The sequence below is a fragment of the Entelurus aequoreus genome, linkage group LG13, assembly GCF_033978785.1.
Source record: "Entelurus aequoreus isolate RoL-2023_Sb linkage group LG13, RoL_Eaeq_v1.1, whole genome shotgun sequence".
Classification (NCBI taxonomy): Eukaryota; Metazoa; Chordata; class Actinopteri; order Syngnathiformes; family Syngnathidae; genus Entelurus; species Entelurus aequoreus.
In genome coordinates this window covers 42,287,593-42,309,998 of record NC_084743.1, presented here as the reverse complement: position 1 = coordinate 42,309,998, position 22,406 = coordinate 42,287,593, and the positions used below count along the sequence as shown (strand labels likewise).

The 22,406-nt window shown below is 41.2% G+C and overlaps 1 protein-coding gene across 5 annotated transcripts in view; it reads left to right on the top strand.

Moving 5' to 3' along the window:
• zbtb44 (zinc finger and BTB domain containing 44) overlaps positions 1-22,406 on the top strand; it is a 67,166-nt gene that overhangs the window by 29,054 nt on the left and 15,706 nt on the right. For 4 of the 5 annotated variants that reach the window (XR_009828347.1, XR_009828346.1, XM_062067880.1 and 1 more), the window contains 2 exons: positions 17,383-17,534; positions 20,815-21,115. Coding sequence is in view for 3 of the 5 variants with exons in the window: in XM_062067880.1 (XP_061923864.1) it covers positions 17,383-17,534; positions 20,815-21,115 (453 nt within the window). In the remaining 2 variants the exon portion in view is untranslated. The remainder of the gene's footprint in view (positions 1-17,382; positions 17,535-20,814; positions 21,116-22,406) is intronic. The other variant, XM_062067881.1, reaches the window with a different exon arrangement.

The following is a 22,406-nucleotide window of genomic DNA, read 5'->3' as shown; positions in this document are numbered from 1 at the left end:
AGTTAACACCAGGAAAGATGAGGTCACCTACCTAAGTTCCATTCTAGAGGCTAACCTTTCCTGTGATAAAATGGCAACCAAGGTGATCAGAAAGGTTAACCAACGAACAAGATTTCTCTACAGAATCTCCTCTCTGGTCAACAAAAGCACCTTGAGGATTGTGGCGGGAACTCTTGTTCAACCCTTTTTCGATTACGCATGCACCTCTTGGTACCCTAGCACCTCCAAAACCAAACATCTCAGAACAAGCTAGTCAGGTTACTTCTAGACCTCCACCCCAGATCCCACCTCACTCCTACCCACTTCTCTAAAGTGGGCTGGCTCAAGGTGGAGGACAGAGTTAAACAAAATCCACTACACCTCCCTGATACCGAAGTACATGTCAAACTACTTCCTTAACATAAATGACCGCCATAACCACAACACCAGGGGGAGCTCCACTAACCACGTTAAACCCAGATTCCGAACTAACAAAGGTCTTAACTCATTCTCTTTCTATGCCACATCAATGTGGAATGCGCTCCCAACAGGTATAAAAGAAAGGGCATCTCTATCCTCCTTCAAAACCGCAATAAAAGTTCTCCTCCAGGCAGCTACAACCCTAAACTAACACCCTCCCCGGATTGCTAATAATCAAATGTAAACAAATCAAATGCAGATACTTTTTCTTATGCCTTCTGATCTCTCTCTCTCTCTCTCTCCTCTCTCTCTCTCTCTCTCTCTCTCTCTCTCTCTCTCTCTCTCTCTCTCTCTCTCTCTCTCTCTCTCTCTCTCTCTCTCTCTCTCTCTCTCTATGTCCACTACTTGCTGTCCATATCCTACCCCCCCCCCCCCCTCCACACCCCTGATTGTAAATAATGTAAATAATTCAATGTGATTATCTTGTGTGATGACTGTATTATGATGATGGTATATATGATAGTATATATCTGTATCATGAATCAATTTAATTGGACCCCGACTTAAACAAGTTGAAAAACTTATTAGGGTGTTACCATTTAGTGGTCAATTGTACGGAATATGTACTTTACTGTGCAACCTACTAATACAAGTCTCAATGAATCAATCAATCAACATTATTGGTATTTATTATTATTTTAAAAATATATTATTGATTGTAATAGATCCGAAAAGGAGAACGTGGGGAATGATGTTTAGTTACATTTTTAAAAATATATTGTATTACTTCCACACTAAATCAGAATTTGGGTGCAGTTATGTTGTAGTTTTCTTTCAGGTTTCCGATGTGTCCCCACCCAATGTTAAACTCTTTCCTACGCCGTTGCTGGAAACAACTACCGTATTTAAATAAATTAAATAAATTATTTTTGTTTAATCTTATTATTTATTTGTGTGTGGCGTCGCGCGGGTCTCGCTTCCTGTTGGGTGGGGCCCGTGCCCGTGTGGCCCGACCTTGCGCTGTGGGGTCTCTGTTGGCGACTTGATGTGGTGGCGGCGCGGCGCCCGTGTCTGGTCTGGATACTGTGTCTCGGTTGTTTGGGCGGTGGTGTGTTTGTGCGGGTTTGGGTTGGGGTGGTGGGGTCTTTTGGTGGGGGGGGGGGGTGTCTCTTGTTTGCGTGTTGGCGTTTGGGCTTGCTGGCGCTGGCTGGTCTCTGTGATCCTGTTGGCGTGTGATTGCCGGTCGCGTTTTTTTTTTTTTTTTTTGATCGCTTTGATCTGACTGGCTGTCTGGGGGTGTTGTGGCTGCTGTTTCTGCTCCCGTTTGTTTGTGGTGTGGGCGCCCGTGGCTGCTGGGTCTGGTGCAGGGGGGTGGCTGATGTTGTGACTGGTGGCAGCGCGAGCGCGTGGTGGTTGTCGGGGCTGACAAACTGTGTATATGTATGTGTATGTGTGTGTGTGTATGTATGTATGTATGTATGTATGTATGTATGTATGTATGTATGCATGTATGTATGTATGTATGTATGTATGTATGTATGCATGTGTATGTGTGTGTATGTGTACATGTGTATGTTTATGTGTATGTATATATATATGTATGTATGTATATTTCTGGGGGTACGTTCTGGGCCTGCCTGTCGGGTGGGGGTCGGCGCCTCAGGCTACTGCATCCGGACTGCGTGTCTGGAGCTCCTGGGTCCCACCGTCCATCCCTTCCGGGTGCCCGTCTTGGTTGGGGCCTGCTGGGTCTGGTCCGTGCGTCTACTGTGGTAGCTTGGTGCTGCAGGGTATTCCGAGGTGCTGCGAGTCGGCCAGTTGTTGGGGTAGCGACCTTGTGTGTCAGCATGTCTGTGATCTTCTTTTAATTCTTTTTTTTTTTTTTTTTTTTTTTTTTTATATGAATAGATTTAATTATTTATTTATTCTTATTTTTTTAAATATATTTAATTAATATTATTATTATGTATTTATTTATTTTATTTATTTATTCCCCTACCTCAGGGGGGGGACTCGGCGGGGCGGTTGCTGGTTATTCCATCTCCATCGTTGGGGTCCCTGCGGGTGGGGTGGGTGGTTCCTGTGGCCCCGTGCTGGGTGGTCCTGTGGCGGCCGGCTTGGGTGGGGTGGCCGTGGGCTGGCCTCGCCGCGCTCTCTGGGGGTGGGGGAGTGGGGGGGGGCTCGTGGGGGCCCTGTTGCCGGTGGGGCGGGGGCGGTCTTCCCGTCCGGTTGCGGGGGGTCTCCGGGCCCCTCGGGTGGGGCGTCCCGCCTTTCTGTCCGTGTAGGGTGTGGTCTCTCGCTGGCTTGGGGTCTGGCTTCCCCCTGCTTTTCTCGTGCCTTGTCCTCTGCCGGGTGCGTCTGTCTGCGGCCTGCTGTCTCCCTGGGCACCACACCTACTGTTTGTGGGATGGGCTCTCGGGGAGGCTGGGGCCGTACTCTGGCTCCCGCACACACTGGGAGTCAAATGTATTGTACATGCAAATTCATATATACTCACACACATACATACAGACATACATAGGTACCTACGCTCCCACATACATATACAAATAAATACAGTACATATTTACACACTCAAAGTTCGTACATCCACACGCACATTCATTATACAAACATACTGTATACACATACTGTACATATACATTCACTGTAAAAACATACATATACATATACTGTACATATACACTCACTGTACAAACACACACATACACATACTACACATATACATTCACTGTACAAACACACACATACATATACTGTACATATACATTCACTGTACAAACACACATATACACATACTGTACATATACATTCACTGTTCAAACACACATACTGTATACACATACTGTACATATACATTCGCTGTACACACATATACACATTCTGTACATATACATTCACTGTACAAGCACACATATACACATACTGTACATATACAAGTACATATGCACACATACACTCATGCACATAATCACGTTTCATCAAACATATATTAACGTTGTTGCCCTAGGGTAAACTGGGTATAACACATGGCACACTGACAAAGCTTAACCTATTGTTACTATAACAATCTACAAGGTTAATGTAGGTTGCTTCTCTTTCTTCCCCTCCATTTTTCTGCATTCTTTCGTATCTCAAGTTATCATTACGTATATGTATTGTTGCATTTGAACAATTGTATTGTTGATAATAAAGGTAAAGTATTGGTATTGTTTATTACCAATAGCACTATTTCTATTGGTATTCATATTGCTCCATTTTTAGTGTAATAATGCTCATTGTCATTTCTGTATTTTTTATTTTCTTTTCGCTAACTGCTTATTTGCTATTACTTTTACCATCATATTTGTACATGTCGTATTTGCTGATGTTGCTCTGTTGTTGTTGTTGTTGTGTTTGCTGTTGTTGTTTTTGTCTCTCTGTCTATTCCCCCTCTTGTCCCCACAATTCCCCCCTCTGTCTTCCTTTTTCTCTCTTTCTATCCCCTCCTGCTGCGGCCCGGCTGCACCAAATGATAATATAAATACATTTAATAAAGTCAAAATACAAGTAAGGCAACAAGAGAAGTATCCTACACTTCTCTTTTGTAAAGTAAATCTGAGCAGCCGATATGGGCATCTACATCTGCTATATGATTTGCCCGAGAAGCTGGGCAGGACATTAAAAAAAAAAAAAAAAATTAAATACAGTTCTGCCCTTATACTGGATCACTTTTTACAGTCCAAAACAAAACACTTCTCCATGAAGCTCACTCCGGCTGTGACAGAATGCTCCTTTGCTACGATTTGATTGATTTCATGTGTAAAAGTTTTCACAGAGATAAGTCAATCCAAAGTAGGTCGTCATTTTAGTGCACTCTCTATTTGTAAATCCTCAAAAGTCACTGCGTCCTGATCTGGCTTTCAGTTCGATGTCATTTTGCACATAAATGATCTCAACGACAACACAAGTTTGTAAAGCAAGTATATGTTGGAGTTTGACTGTCTACTACAGTACATCAAATGAGCTGAAAAGTAAGACAAAGGAGGCGCTAAGCTGGTGTGGTAACACTTGGTCTTTGTCAAATTCTCTGAAATGCTTATGGTTGAGAAATGAACATTCAATTCATGAGCACAACAGCGCTGCGGGACATTCCTGCAGTCAGCATGTCGCCTTCCCTAACACTTGTGACATCTGTGGCATTGCCCTGTGTGATAAAACTACATTTTATAGTAGCCCGCCTAACGCACACCTGTGCAATAGTCGTGCTGTCTACTTAGCATCTTGATGTGACACACCTGTTAGGTAGATGGATTATCTCGTCAAAAAAGAAGTGTTAAGTAACACAGATTATGACAGATTTTTAAACAATATTTCCGAAAAATGGGCATATTGTGTACATATAAAAATACACTCTTTGAGCGCAACTAATTAAAAACGGGAGCTAAAACAAAGTGCCCATTCATCTTCTAACGCTTGTCCCTTTCGGGTTCGCGGAGGTGCTAAAGCCTATCCCAGCTGCACTCGGGCGGAAGGCGGGGTACATCCTGGACAAGTCGCCACATCATCGCAGGGCCAACATAGATAGACAACATTCACACTCACATTCACACACTACGGCCAAATTAGTGTTGCCAATCAGCCTATCCCCAGGTGCATGTCTTTGGAGGTGGGAGGAAGCCAGAGTACCCAGAGGGAACCCATGCAGTCATGGGGAGAACATGCAAACTCCACACAGAAAGATCGAACCCAGGACCTTCGTATTGTGAGGCACATGCACTAACCCCTGCCCTACAACAAAGTGTTGCTCTTTTATTTTTTTCTTGAGTGGAGTGGTTTTTCACACATGCTAGACCAGTGATCACCAACCTTTTCAAGCCCAAGATGCCTGGTTTCAGCCAAAAACCAAAGCAGGATCTACCAATACGTCATATGTATGTATATTGGGGAAGTCGCTGTATGAACATTTCTCATTACGGTTATTGCGACCAAAATTATCATGGTTATCGTTATCGCGGTATTTTTAAATGTGCTCAAAATGTTGAAAAAGTACTCGTTTAACTAAGTTTTAGTTAAAAAACTAATAACACATTCAAAATTATATACATTGTGGAAGAAACATTATTGTAGATAACTGTTAAATGTAGCTCAAGTAGAAATTAAATGTGCATATGAAAGCAACATTAGCATTATTAACAGAGTAATATTGCAAAAAACTAAATAACATACTTTTTTTTTTAAATAAATATCAAAATGTGCATGATGTCCATAAGATGTACAAAACCCAAAACCAGTCAAGTTGGCACTTTGTGTAAATCGTTAATAAAAACAGAATACAATGATTTGCAAATCCTTTTCAACTTATATTCAATTGGATACACTGCGAAGAGCAAATATTAGCTCATTTGGAATTTGATGCCTGCAACATGTTTAAAAAAAGCTGGCACAAGTGGCAAAAAAGACTGAGAAAGTTGAGGAATGCTCATCAAACACTTATTTGGAACATCCTACAGGTGAACAGTCTAGTTGGGAACAGGTGGGTGCCATGATTGGGTATAAAAACAGCTTCCATAAAAAGCTCAGTCATTCACTAACAAGGATGGGGCGAGGGTCACCACTTTGTGAACAAATGCATGAGCAAATTGTCCAACCGTTTAACAACAACATTTCTCAACGAGCTATTGCAAGGAATTTAGGGATTTCACCATCTACAGTCCGTAATATCATCAAAAGGTTCAGAGAATCTAAAGAAATCATTGCACGTAAGCGATGATATTATGGACCTTCGATCCCTCAGGCGGTACTGCATCAAAAAGCGACATCAGTGTGTAAATGATATCACCACATGGGTTCAGGAACATTTCAGAAAACCACTGTCAGTAACTACAGTTTGTCACTACATCTGTAAGTGCAAGTTAAAACTGTACTATGCAAAGCGAAAGCCATTTATCAACAACACCCAGAAACGGCGCTGACTTCGCTGGGCCCGAGCTAATCTAAGATGGACTGATGTAAAGTGGAAAAGTGTTCTGTGGTCTGACGAATCCACATTTCAAATTGTTTTTAGAAACTGTGGACGTTGTGTCCTCCGGAACAAAGAGGAAAAGAACCATCTGATGTGTTATAGGCGCAAAGTTGAAAAGCCAGCATCTGTGATTGTATGGGGGTGTATTAGTGCCCAAGGCATGAGTAACTTACACATCTGTGAAGGCACCATTATTGCTGAAAGGTACATACAGGTTTTGGAGCAACATATGTTGCCATCCAAGCAATGTTATCATGGACGCCCCTGGTTATTTCAGCAAGACAATGCCAAGCCACGTGTTACAATAGCGTGACTTCATAGTAAAAGAGTGCAGGTACTAGACTGGCCTGCCTGTAGTCCAGACCTGTCTCCCATTGAAAATGTGTGGCGCAATATTAAGCCTTAAATACCACAACTGAGACCCCGGACTGTTGAACAACTTAAAGGCCTACTGAAATGAATTTTTTTTATTTAAACGGGGATAGCAGATCTATTCTATGTGTCATACTTGATCATTTCGCGATATTGCCATATTTTTGCTGAAAGGATTTAGTATAGAACAACGACGATAAAGATTGCAACTTTTGGTATCTGATAAAAAAAAGGCTTGCACCTACCGGAAGTAGCGTGACGTAGTCAGTTGAACATATACGCAAAGTTCCCTATTGTTTACAATGATGGCCGCATGAAGTGAGAGAGATTCGGACCGAGAAAGCGACAATTTCCCCATTGATTTGAGCGAGGATGAAAGATTTGTGGATGAGTAAAGTGCAAGTGAAGGACTAGTGGGGAGTTGAAGCTATTCAGATAGGGAAGATGCTGTGAGAGCCGGGGGTGACCTGATATTCAGCTGGGAATGACTACAACAGTAAATAAACACAAGACATATATATACTCTATTAGCCACAACACAACCAGGCTTATATTTAATATGCCACAAATTAATCCTGCATAAAAACACCTGTGTGTTTGTTATGCTAGCTCCTAGCTCCTCTGCTAGCTCCTAGCTCCATAGAACACGCCAATACAATTCAAACACCTGATCAACACACACAATCACTCAGCCCAAAAGACCGTTTACCTAACCCAAGGTTCATAAAGCTTATATATTTTTAAAAAGTTACGTACGTGACGCGCACATACGGTCAAGTTATCGAATGTTTAGCAGCCAAGGCTGCATACTCACGGTACCTGATATTCAGCTGGGAATGACTACAACAGTAAATAAACACAAGGCATATATATACTCTATTAGCCACAACACAACCAGGCTTATATTTAATATGCCACAAATTAATCCTGCATAATAACACCTGCGTGTTTGTTATGCTAGCTCCTAGCTCCTCTGCTAGCTCCTAGCTCCATAGAACACGCCAATACAATTCAAACACCTGATCAACACACACAATCACTCAGCCCAAAAGACCGTTCACCTAACCCAAGGTTCATAAAGCTTATATATTTTTAAAAAGTTACGTACGTGACGCGCACATACGGTCAAGTTATCGAATGTTTAGCAGCCAAGGCTGCATACTCACGGTACCTGATATTCAGCTGGGAATGACTACAACAGTAAATAAACACAAGGCATATATATACTCTATTAGCCACAACACAACCAGGCTTATATTTAATATGCCACAAATTAATCCTGCATAATAACACCTGCGTGTTTGTTATGCTAGCTCCTAGCTCCTCTGCTAGCTCCTAGCTCCATAGAACACGCCAATACAATTCAAACACCTGATCAACACACACAATCACTCAGCCCAAAAGACCGTTCACCTAACCCAAGGTTCATAAAGCTTATATATTTTTAAAAAGTTACGTACGTGACGCGCACGTAGGTACGGTACGTGTTATGCTAGCTCCTCTGCTAGCTCCTAGCTCCATAGAACACGCCAATACAATTCAAACACATGATCAACACACACAATCACTCAGCCCAAAAGACCGTTCACCTAACCCAAGGTTCATAAAGCTTATATATTTTTAAAAAGTTCCGTACATACGCAAAAAAAAGCCAAAGCTGCATACTCACAGTAGCACGTCTGCGTCTTTGTCATCCAAATCAAAGTAATCCTGGTAAGAGTCTGTGTTGTCCCAGTTCTCTACAGGCATCTGTGTATCCAAGTCAAATGTCCTCCTGGTTAGAGTCTCTGTTATCCGAGTTCTTCCATCTTGACTGCATCTTTCGGGAATGTCAACAAAGAAGCGCCGGCTGTGTACTGTTGTGGCTGACTACGTTCGAAAAATACGTCCATTTCGCACCGACAACTTTCTTCTTTGCTTGCTCAGCTTCCTTCTTCATAATGCAATGAACATGATTGAAACAGATTCACGAACACAGATGTCCAGAATACTGTGGAATTATGAAATGAAAACAGAGCTTTTTCGTATTGGCTTCAATGTGGAAGGCATACCCGTGTTCGCCGGTCTACGTCACGCGCATACGTCATCCTCAGAGGCGTTTCGAACCGGAAGTTTAGCGGCAAATTTAAAATGTCACTTTATAAGTTAACCCGGCCGTATTGGCATGTGTTATAATGTTAAGATTTCATCATTGATATATAAACTATCAGACTGCGTGGTCGGTAGTAGTGGGTTTCAGTAGGCCTTTAAGCTGTACATCGAGCAAGAATGGGAAAGAATTCCACCTGAAAAGCTTCAAGAATTGGTCCTTTTCAGTTCCCAAACGTTAACTGAGTGTGTGTGCGTGTGTGTATATACATATTTACATATATACTATATTGCCAAAAGTATTTGGCCACCTGCCTTGACTCGCATATGAACTTGAAGTGCCATCCCATTCCTTACCCATAGGGTTCAATATGATGTCTTTTGCAGCTATTACAGCTTCAACTCTCCTGGGAAGGCTGTTCACAAGGTTTCGGAGTGGGTTTATAGGAATTTTCGACCATTCTTCCAAAAGCGCGTTGGTGAGGTCACACACTAATGTTGGTCGAGATGGCCTGGCTCTCAGTCTCTGTTCTAATTCATCCCAAAGGTGTTCTATCGGGTTCAGGTCAGGACTCTGTGCAGGCCAGTCAAGTTAATCCACACCAGACTCAGTCATCCATGTCTTTATGGACCTTGCTTTGTGCACTGGTGCACAGTCATGTTGGAAGCGGAAGGGCCCCGCTCCAAACTGTTCCCACAAGTTTGGGCATGGAATTGTCCAAAATGTTTTGGTATCCTGGAGCATTCAAAGTTCCTTTCACTGGAACTAAAGGGTCAAAGACAACCCCACACCATAATTCCTCCTCTACCAAATTTCCCACTCGGCACAATGCAGTCCGAAATGTAACATTCTCCTGGCAACCTCCAAACCCAGACTCGTCACTCAGATTGCCAGATGGAAAAGTGTGATTCATCACTCCAGAGAACGCGTCTCCACTGCTCTATAGAGTCCAGTGGCGACGTGCTTTACACCCCTGCATTCGACGCTTTGCATTGGACTTGGTGATGTATGGTTTAGATGCAGCTGCTCGGCCATGGAAGCCCATTCCATGAAGCTCTCTGCGTAATGTACGTGGGCTAATTGGAAGGTCGCATGAAGTTTGGAGCTCTGTAGCAACTGACTGTGCAGAAAGTCGGCGACCTTTTTGCACTATGCGCTTCAGCATCCGCTGACCCCTCTCTGTCAGTTTACATGGCCTACCACTTTGTGGCTGAGTTGCTGTTGTTCCCAAACTCTTCCCTTTTCTTATAATAAAGCCGACAGTTGACTTTGGAATATTTAGGAGCGAGGAAATTTCACGACTGGTTGTGTTGCACAGGTGACAGTTCCACGCTGGAAATCACTGAGCTCCTGAGAGCGGCCCATTCTTTCACAAATGTTTGTAGAAACAGTCTCCATGCCTAAGTGTTTGATTTTATACACCTGTGGCCGGGCCAAGTGATTAGGACACCTGGTGGCCAAATACTTTTGGCAATATAGTGTGTGTGTCTTTATATGTACTGTGTGTATATGTATATATATATATATATATATATATATATATATATATATATATATATATATATATATATATATATATGTATGTATATATATATATATATGTATGTATATATATATATATATGTATGTATATATATATATATATGTATATATATATATGTATGTATATATATATATATATATATATATATATATATATATATATATATATATATATATATATATATATACAGGTATATTAGGGCTGTCAAACGATTAAGATATTTAATCGCGATAATCGCAATGTTCCTAGTTAACTCAAAATTAATCGCAGATAGGTATAATTTTTCATCATTAATAAGTGTACCCTAGACCAGTGGTTCTCAAATGGGGGTACGCGTACCCCTGGGGGTACTTCAAGGTATGCCAAGGGGTATGTGAGATTTTTTTTAAATATTCTAAAAATAGCAACAATTCAAAAATCCTTTATAAATATATTTATTTAATAATACTTCAACAAAATATGAATATAAGTTCATAAACTCAGTGAAGCACAAGCTCAGGTTTCTCACTAAAATGTATGTCAAAAAGAACTGCGAAAAGAAATGCAACAATACAAATTCAGTGTTGACAGCTAGATTTTTTGTGGACATGTTCCATAAATATTGATGTTAAAGATTTCTTTTTTTGTGAAGAAATGTTTAGAATTAAGTTCATGAATCCAGATGGATCTCTATTATAATCCCCAAAGAGGGTACTTTAAGTTGATGATTACTTCTATGTGTAATTGAATCACTTGTTTATTTTTCAACAAGTTTTTAGTTATTTTTATATCTTTTTTTCCAAATAGTTCAAGAAATACCACTACAAATGAACAATATTTTGCTCTGTAATACAATTCAATAAATCAGAAACTGATGACATAGTGCTGTATTTTACTTCTTTATCTCTTTTTTTCAACCAAAAATGCTTTGCTCTGATTAGGGGGTACTTTTGAATTTAAAAAAAGTTCACAGGGGGTACATCACTGAAAAAAGGTTGAGAACCACTGCCCTAGACAGATATATATCCATCCATCCATTTTCTACCGCTTCTACCGAAAAACCCTAAATGTGGCTAAACCGGATTTATAGCGTAGCGCTTTTATTTTGAAAAAAAAGTCAATCAATCATCAATCAATGTTTATTTATATAGCCCTAAATCACAAGTGTCTCAAAGGGCTGTACAAGCCACAACGACATCCTCGGTACAGAGCCCACATACGGGCAAGGAAAAACTCACCCCAGTGGGACGTCGGTGAATGACTATGAGAAACCTTGGAGAGGACCGCATATGTGGGTAACCCCCCTCTAGGGGAGACCGAAAGCAACGGATGTCGAGTGGGTCTGACATAACATTGTGAAAGTCCAGTCCACAGTGGATCCAACACATCAGCGGGAGTCCGGTCCACAGCGGGGCCAACAGGAAACCATCCCGAGCGGAGACGGGTCAGCAGCGCAGAGATGTCCCCAACCGATGCACAGGCTAGTGGTCCACCCGGGGTCCCGGCTCTGGACAGCCAGCACTTCATCCATGGCCACCGGAACTATGCAACTCCCCCTCGCAAGGGACAGGGGAGAAGAGGAGAGAAGAAAAGAAACGGCAGATCAACTGGTCTAAAAAAGGAGGGGTCTATTTAAAGGCTAGATTATACAAATGAGTTTTAAGATGGGACTTAAATGCTTCTACTGAGGTAGCATCTCTAACTGTTACCGGGAGGGCATTCCAGAGTACTGGAGCCCGAATAGAAAACGCTCTATAGCCCGCAGACTTTTTTTTGGCTCTGGGAATCACTAATAAGCCGGAGTTCTTTGAACGCAGATTTCTTGTCGGGACATATGGTACAATACAATCGGCGAGATAGGCTGGAGCTAAACCGTGTAATATTTTATACGTAAGTAGTAAAACCTTAAAGTCGCATCTTAAGTGCACAGGAAGCCAGTGCAAGTGAGCCAGTATAGGCGTAATATGATCAAACTTTCTTGTTTTTGTCAAAAGCCTTGCAGCCGCATTTTGTACCAACTGTAATCTTTTAATGCTAGACATAGGGAGGCCCGAAAATAATACGTTACAGTAATCGAGACGAGACGTAACGAACGCATGAATAATGATCTCAGCGTCGCTAGTGGACAAGATGGAACGAATTTTAGCGATATTACGGAGATGAAAGAAGGCCGTTTTAGTAACACTCTTAATGTGTGACTCAAACGAGAGAGTTGGGTCGAAGATAATACCCAGATTCTTTACCGAGTCTCCTTGTTTAATTGTTTGGTTGTCAAATGTTAAGGTGGTATTATTAAATAGATGTTGGTGTCTAGCAGGACCGATAATCAGCATTTCCGTTTTCTTAGCGTTGAGTTGCAAAAAGTTAGCGGACATCCATTGTTTAATTTCATTAAGACACGCCTCCAGCTGACTACAGTCCGGCGTGTTGGTCAGCTTTAGGGGCATGTAGAGTTGAGTGTCATCAGCATAACAGTGAAAGCTAACACCGTACTTGCGTATGATGTCACCTAGCGGCAGCATGTAAATACTAAAGAGTGCAGGGCCAAGAACCGAACCCTGGGGAACTCCGCACGTTACCTTGACATAGTCCGAGGTCACATTGTTATGGGAGACGCACTGCATCCTGTCAGTAAGATAAGAGTTAAACCAAGACAAGGCTAAGTCTGACATACCAATACGTGTTTTGATACGCTCTAATAAAATATTATGATCGACGGTATCGAAAGCGGCGCTAAGATCAAGAAGCAGCAACATAGATGACGCATCAGAATCCATCGTTAGCAATAGATCATTAGTCATTTTTGCGAGGGCTGTCTCCGTAGAGTGATTTGCCCTGAAACCGGATTGAAAAGGTTCACAGAGATTGTTAGTCACTAAGTGTTCATTTAGCTGCTGTGCAACAGTTTTTTCGAGAATTTTGGAAATAAACGGAAGGTGGGAGACCGGTCGGTAGTTTACCATGAGGTCAGGATCGAGGTTAGGTCTTTTGAGCAGAGGATGAATAACCGCTTTTTTGAATGCTAGGGGAACAGTGCCGGAGGAAAGTGATAAGTTTATAATATTTAACACTGATGGACCTAATAATACAAACAGTTCCTTGATAAGTTTCCCAGGAAGTGGGTCAAGTAAACATGTTGTTTGTTTTATCCCACTTACACGCTGTAATAATTCCTCTAATGTTATTTCATCAAAAATAGAGAGACTATTTTGGAGGGCAGTGTCCGTCGTATATACAGTCGTATTTGTGTTAATAGAGCCCAGTTGTAGCTGGGATGCGTTGTCTTTAATCTCCTTTCTAATGAGTTCAATTTTCTTATTAAAGAAATTCATAAAATCATCTGCCGAGTGGGTGGAGCTACTGGGCGGAGTCCCTTGTTGGGTTAGCGATGCTACTGTACTAAACAGAAATTTAGGATCGTTTTTGTTGAGGCGGATGAGATTTGAGTAGTATTTAGCTTTAGCTAAGGTAAGCATGCGTTTATAAGTTATTAAACTATCACTCCATGCTTGATGGAAAACCTCAAGTTTAGTCGCGCGCCATTTGCGTTCCAGTTTTCTACATGATAATTTATGAGCTCTAATTTCTTCTGTAAACCATGGGGTGCGCCTTTTAGGGGCCCTTTTTTGCTTTAGCGGTGCTATACTATCAATAATTTCGCGCAAGGCATCGTCAAAGTTGTTAGTGAGTTTATCAATAGAGCCGACATAATTTGGGAATGGTGCTATTACCGAAGGCAGTAGGTCAGCAAGAGTCATCGTTGTGGCAGCATTAATGTTGCGGCCGCTATAGCAGTTATTATTATTATTAGCTTGTTGACAAAGAGTCAAAACTTCAAATTTTATAAGGTAATGATCGGACATTACTTTAGTATATGGAAGTATCATAACTTTGGAGGTGGTGACACCCCTGACAAGCACTAGATCTATTGTATTACCGTTGCGATGCATGGGTTCATGTATTATTTGTGTAAGACCACAGCTATCAATTATGGTTTGGAGCGCCACGCACTGAGGGTCCGATGGGGTATTCATATGGATATTAAAGTCCCCCATTATGATTATATTGTCGGCGTGCGTCACTAGATCAGCAACGAACTCTGAGAATTCACTGATAAAGTCCGAATAGGGCCCAGGGGGGCGGTAGATAACAGCCAGGTCGAGAGGTAGCGGTGTGACAGACCTCATAGTAAGCACCTCAAACGATTTATATTTATTATTTAGGTTAGGGGTAAGGTTGAAATTTTCATTGTATATTAGTGCGACACCCCCTCCCCTTTTAAGAGGGCGGGCAACATGCGCATTCGTATAGTTAGGAGGAGATGCCTCATTGAGCGCAAAAAATTCGTCCGGTTTGAGCCAGGTTTCGCTAAGACCAATGACGTTAAGATTGTTGTCTCTAATGACCTCATTAACCAATAACGCCTTGGGAGACAATGATCTTATGTTTAAAAAGCCCATATTATAGGTATTGGGCTGTTTTGACGAGTTTTTGTTAAGATTATCCGTAGTGGCAATATTAACAATGTTGCGTTTATTATGCGTAGTGCACTTTAAATAGTTTCGACCATATCTAGGAATTGATATGACGGGAATTTTCCGATTGTTTGCTTGGTGCTGCAATAGACTGGACATATCATAATTTGCCACCTCAGTAGAATGCATGTCCACCCCTGACACAGACACAACAGAAAAAACATTATGTGAATTGTGTATTATTCTAAGAGAATTGCTATGCGTACATGGATTATCCAGCCTGGCGCTGGCTAGTTCTAGCTTAACTGACTCCTCACCCGGACTAACAGACATTGTAATTGCCTGTGACCGGGCTTGCTCTAGTGTAGTCAGTCAAGTGAGACTTAAATAGTAGTCTATGTTTCTAGACAGGATGATGGCGCCTTCCTGGTTAGGGTGAAGGCCGTCTCTCATCAGCAAGCCTGGTTTGCCCCAGAAAGAGGGCCAGTTATCAATAAACGTTAGTCCCTGCTGCCTACAGTAGCTAGCCAACCACTTGTTAAGCGAGACTAATCTGCTATATCTCTCATCATTGCCTCTCGCAGGCAGGGGGCCAGAGACAATTACTCGATGCCTGGACATCTTTCTGGCGAGATCACAAGTCCTGGCTATGTTTCTCTTTGTAATCTCTGACTGTCTCATTCTAGTGTCATTGGAGCCAACGTGTACAACTATATTCGCATAATTAGTGGTGCGATTAGCCTGTCGTACGTGTTTACTAGGCCTGTTGCGAGTTAGCTCCCTAAGATTAGCTTCAATGTCAGGTGCTCTGGCCCCGGGGATACACTTTATTGTGGCTGGTTTGCTAAGCTTTATGTTTCGGGTGATGGAGTCCCCTATAACTAAGGTGTGGTGCCCGGTAGACTGGGGTGTAGGACTAGCTAAAGAGCTAAATCTATTATGCGTCTCAACCGGTACACCGTAGCTTGTAGGCCGCTTAGGACTGCTACAAGCTGGGCTAGTTAGCTCGCTACAGCTAACGCTAGCAGATGTGTCCGCAACATCTAAAGTTACGACATTACTCTGCTCTAACTGGCGGACACGGCCCTCTAGCAGAGCCAACCTCTCCGTGAGTATGGTGCAAGACGCGCAGGAAGCCATTACTCACAGTGTTTTCTGTCACCGAGTGAAGTTCCTGCTGTCCTCAGGGAAGTGGTCGCGGTCTGTAGGAGTAGCTTCTTACTGACCGGCGCTGCCTTTCTCCGCGCTAGCTTAGCAGCTAGCTAGCAGTTGCGTCTTCTGAGTCCACACAGGAGCTGCCTTCCTTCCTCTTAGCAGCATGTCAAAGCAAAAGTGTGTGATTGTTTTGAGAAAATGTGTTGACATGTTTTAATGTCGGATCGACTGTTTGCAATTTAAAAAAAGTCCCCTTTCGACATCCTGTCGACCGTCTTTCATTTCTGTTGAGCTTCTATGCCATCTTATTTACCAAATCAATCACAGTAACAATCAAATTGTTTTGTTATCACTGCACCTTAATCGTAATCTGAACACAGAAGTGACGCACCACCCACCTAGAACGACACGCACAGCAGGGGTTTGATGCAAGGATGTCGCGAAAAATAGTCCTTGTTGGGAGAACAACTTGCTATGGCTTTAAACCTGATATTTACAAAAGGTAGACTTTCAATTTCTGCGTGCTTGTAGCTTATCAGTAGCAAGTGAACTGCAGCCAGGTTGCCCCCGCTACGGCGCGGCCCGATTGTCAACAAGGAAGTGTTAAAAAAATTTGTGCCGTTATTGAAATTTATAGTAACGCGTTATCGCTTTAACTTTGACAGCCCTAACAGCGGGCGTGTTCAGAGGTTAAAATGCGTGCCTGTTTGCGGGTCTGTTATTCACTTTATGGGTGTGGGTGTCACTGATGTCATATTCCATCCATCCATTTACTACCGCTTATTCCCTTCGGGGTCGCGGGGGGCGCTGGAGCCTATTTCAGCTACAATCGGGTGGAAGGTGGGGTACACCCTGGACAAGTCGCCACCTCATCGCAGGGCCAACACAGATAGACAGACAACATTCACACTCACATTCACACACTAGGGCCAATTTAGTGTTGCCAATCAACTTATCCCCAGGTGCATGTCTTTGGAGGTGGGAGGAAGCCGGAGTGCCCGGAGGGAACCCACACAGTCACGGGGAGAACATGTAAATTCCACACAGAAAGATCCCGAGGCCGGGATTGAACTCACGACTACTCAGGACCTTTGTATCGTCAGGCAGACGCACCCCTGTTCCACCGTGCTGCCCACATTAAATGTTTTCTAATATTTTCGTGAGGGTCCCAAAGATAGACTGGTTGATCACGGTGGACGGGTTAGCGACCCCTGTGCTAGACTATCACAGAAATGTTCTAAGAGAAAGAATTTCATCAGGCAGCGATTTGCTGTTTTTTAAGTACCTTAACATTTACAACTTAGTTTTATTGCTATTGTGAAACTTTTGGAACCTAAATCTGTTTTTCTATTCTTTGCTCTTTCAGGCTAGAAGGCATTCAGTATCCGTATCACCTTTATATCAGCCCATCAGCCCGGCCTGGAACCAATGGCCCTGATAGGCCCTTCCAGTGTCCAACCTGTGGAGTTCGATTCACACGCATTCAAAACCTGAAGCAGCACATGCTCATACACTCCGGTATGTAAACAAGTGAACACAATTTTTATAGATTCAAGAAAACGGTAGAAAGTGACATGTTATTCAGACAACGTCAAGACGAAGTGGGGTCACCTGAACTAGGCGCTTGTAAATTTGTAAAAAAAAATAATAGTGGACATATTTACTTTGCTGCAACAAATGTGTGCATTTTGTTAGTTGCTGTAATAGAATGCAGATTAATACTGTCATGCTTTTATTTGAAGCTTACTTTGCACTGAACAGGAATTTATTGTGTGCACATTTTAATGCTGTGTAACTGGACAGTAGTTGTGTTGCTCTTGGCGTTTCACGCTGTTTTGCGATGATGATGACGTTAATACTACAACACATGTAGGTGAATTTTGCTTAAAAATAACCCCTTTGCTTCTCAAAATGTATTTGAGCAGTGTAACGTGTCTGTTGACCTTGACTAAAGCAGGGACTTATTAGAACATGGTAGACTGATTATCACCACCACTGTATTATACAGTATTTGGTTTTATCATTTGCTATAGTTTTAGACTTCAAAACAAATATGAATGATAGAGTATTATTGAAGTTGATAGAATATTTATGTTCTTTCAGTGAAAATCAGATTGCAGTGTAATAGGAAGAAAAACAAATAGGCCATTACTTTGGACGTGGGAAACATTTGTTTAGAAAAACATTCAGCCATAATTCCTACAGTATCACAAATTTGAATCACAATTATGGCTGCCACAATTAAATTGTGATTGTCTGCGATATTAACATTTAAAAAACAGGCTCCGTGCTAATCAAACCAAGCACTTCAAGAACCGCGGTGGCAGAGAAAAGCCCTGTGAAGTGCGCGCTCGTCCACACCAGAGGCCTTTGTGTATGAGCAGAGAACTCCATCACCATGCCAAATTGAAACATTAACATTATTAGCATTATTAACATTAACATTAACTAACTTTTACGGGGGTTGCTGCAGCTGATCGCTTTGTTTGACTTCAATTCACTCGCTTCACTTCCGTGGAGTCACAGCATGTTTGAGACCACACTGCTATTACATGGCAACAACCGTGGACAATATTTGAGACAGACGTATTTGTCCCACCCAAAAAGTATATCGCGGGGTAAAATGTTTGATTTTACTTTCATTTTGAAAGCGCAACACTCCTTCACTCAACTGCTGTGACTGAGAGTGTCATGGACAGTAGGAAACATGCAGCAAGCGATCTGTAAAGCCATGTGTAAGGAACGTTGCCACAAGTTGCTGGTTTAATGGGATGGTCCCTCATCCATTATTTAATTGCTAACTTTGTCAGTGTTTCCAATAACATCAGCTCTAGCTAAAATGTTTTGTCATCTCATGGACTTGAATACAGGCTGTAAAGTGACAGCACGCTGAGTTGTCAGTGAGGCATGAAGCTTGTGTACTAGATGTGAAAGGTATCACTCCTATTTGTTTGTGTTGGCCAAACTGATCCACATGGATTGTTAGAGAAGAACAGGGCTTGTTTATCAGACTTTAAACTGATTTGTGTTTTAAATTGATATTAAAAACTAAGCACCATTTTTTCGTACATTATTGGTAAAGGTGGGAATCTTTTTTGTCGCCTCACAATTCGATTGTTTTCCAATTCTTTGGGTGATGATTCGATTCAAAATCTATTCTAGATTCAAAACAATTCTCCTAATATATTATTTGGTAAATAAATCAATTGTAATAAAACCTTTCCAAAACAGGTTACAGGTTACAAAAGCTCCTCTTGGCTGCTGTTGTTCGACTTATTTTATACACGCAGTGTATAAAATAAAATAAAACATTATTTTTTAATAAATGTTTTATATTTTTTGGTACAAAAATCACAGAATGTTAATCAATTTAATAAAAGAAAGTAGAGCAACCACAACTTTAACCCAATTCCAGCTTTACAATACTTGGGATTCAAATTTAAAAAGCAATTGAGAAGACATTCAAGCACAATACTAAATAAAAGGAAAACTAAGAAAAGCAACACTTTTAATAATAATATTAATATCAATAATAGTATCAATAATAGTTGTTTAATGTTTTTAATTTAAAAAATGATTCTTTAAAAAAAAAAATATTTCTCGTGTTCTCAAATTATGAATTGACTTTGAATCGGAATAAAACAATCTTAATTTTGATGTGAATTAGGACTGCATGATTTTGAGAAGAAACCTAATTTTTCTTGATATGACACACCTGTTAGGTAGATGCATTATCTCGTCAAAAAAGAAGTGTTAAGTAACACAGATTATGACAGATTTTTAAATATTTCAGAAAACTGGGCATATTGTGTACATAGAAAAATATACTGTTTGAGCGCAACTGTTTGAGCGATTTTTCTCTCCAAAATTGCAGTTGCGATTTGATTTGCAATGTTTATATTGTATACAAAGTTTGAAAATCCCTGGTCTATATCATGCTCTTAAAATGAAGAAATAACCGTTTATAATGTAATGTAAATATAATATATATAATAATGCAAGTAACCATTTAAAATTATATAAATGTTTATTTCTCATTACTGTAGAACTGTTTAGCATTGTACTGTAATTGGAAGGTACATTTTAGTTATCTTAAAAAAAATAAACAAAAAAATAAAATGGACTCTCATCTCTGTTAGCAAACATTTAACCTAAATAACTATTGAAATAAAAAACTACATCCGGTTGTTGTTTTTTTGTTATCACTTGATCATGACATTCTCACTCATTCGTCCATGTTGATAGGCTCATATTGCCCATACGGGTTGAAACAGTCGGGACAGTTGGCTTTGTAATCATATTTTCTCCTCCTAATTTGTGTTACTTTGCGGAGCGTCTCACTAGTGAGTTGCGAGTAGGTAGGCAATGTCTGTGTGCTTCCTGTGTGTGCAAGCAAGCAGTCTTGCTCTATGCCAACCAAGACAAAGATTGTGAATAACTGAAAAGAAGTCTCACTCAACTGAATACACGCAGGCCACCCATGGTACCGAAAGAAAGCATTTAAAATTGAAATATGGAGCTAAAGAGAAAAACCTGCCTGGTTGATTCAATGAACAAAAACACACACATTGTTTCTTTAAATTTATGGATAATGTTTATTTAGCCCTTTTACTAGACGGTCTCATTACAAATTACATGATGGCGTCGCAACACAACACAGTTTTACCTAACATAATAAATAATTGTGATTATTATTTTGGGCCATAATTGAGCAGCTGTAGTATTACCCACACACAAATATTAAACATACCCATTGACACGAAAGCTAAGTGTTGATTTTTTTTTTTTATTCCACCAGGCATTAAGCCTTTCCAGTGTGACCGCTGTGGAAAAAAGTTCACACGAGCCTACTCCCTAAAGATGCATCGGCTGAAGCACGAAGGTAAACGCTGTTTCCGGTGCCAGATTTGTAGTGCCACATTCACGTCCTTCGGTGAATATAAGCACCACATGAGAGTCTCCCGACACATAATCCGCAAGCCGCGGATTTATGAGTGCAAAACGTGCGGCGCCATGTTCACCAACTCTGGCAATTTAATTGTACACCTGAGGAGTCTGAACCATGAGGCATCCGAACTAGCAAACTACTTCCAGAGCAGGTGAGGAGTCAAGGGGCGCTGACCCCATCATTCACTCAGATCGCACCGGGGGTCAGAAATCACACATAGGTCATATGTCATAGATCAGAGGTTAGATCATATAGATTTGTATCTGTGTTGTTAATGTAATAATTCATTTTGCATAGCTTTACGTATAGAGAATTTTTTTGAATGTATACACTTTAGTCAAAACAACTATTATTTGGAATTATTTGGCTGTGTGTGTGTGATATATTCAATGTTAAAATGAAATTTAAATGCATCAGAGGGCTTTTTTTTACAAATGTCCATGAAATAATAATATGAAATTGGCGAAAGGGAGGTCACACAACAGAACCAAAACACCCAATATTCTGAACATAATCTTATATTGAGTATTTGCTCCATTATTTAGCAGATTGTTTTTGGCATAAGGGAAGCACTTGGTCTGTTTTTGATATTTTTCAATTGTTGCTATCAATCATCCACCTCCTCTTCCTATTCCTTTTGAACATGTTGAACTTGAACTATTAAAGTTGTGATTATTATAATATGCTTGTAAATGTTTTCAATAGAGATGAGGCCGCTATTATCGGCCGATAAATGCTTTGAAATGTAATATCGGAAATTATCGGTATCGGTTTCAACCTCCCGATTTTCCCGGGAGACTCACGAATTTCAGTGCCCCTCCCGAAAATCTCCCAGGGCAACCATTCTCCCGAATTTCTCCCCGGCAACATTATTGGGGGCGTGCCTTAAAGGCACTGCCTTTAACGTCCGCTACAACCTGTCGTCACGTCAGCTTTTCCTCCATACAAACAGCGTGCCGGCCCAGTCATAATATATGCGGGTTGTACACACACATAAGTGAATGCAATGCATACTTGATCAACAGCCATACAGGTCACACTGAGGGTGGAAGTATAAACAACTTTAACACTGTCACATATATGCGCCACACTGTGATTCCACACCAAACAAGAATGACAAACACATTTCGGGAGAATATCCGCATGGTAACACAACACAAACACAACAGAACAAATACCCAGAACCCCTTGCAGCACTAACTCTTCCGGGACGCTACAATATACACCCCCCGCTACCACCCCCCCCCTTCCATCTCCCGAATTCGAGGTCTCAAGGTTGGCAAGTATGCTCTAGTATACTCTGGACTGAAGCTGTGTGCCTCCATTGTTTTTGTAGCTGTTGCTTTGAGGCATGTTTAAAAAAATAATGCACTTTGTGAAAGTCAAAGTATAGTATTTCCCATAGTTGTAGTGGGTATTAGGATTATCTCAGGGAGAGCATG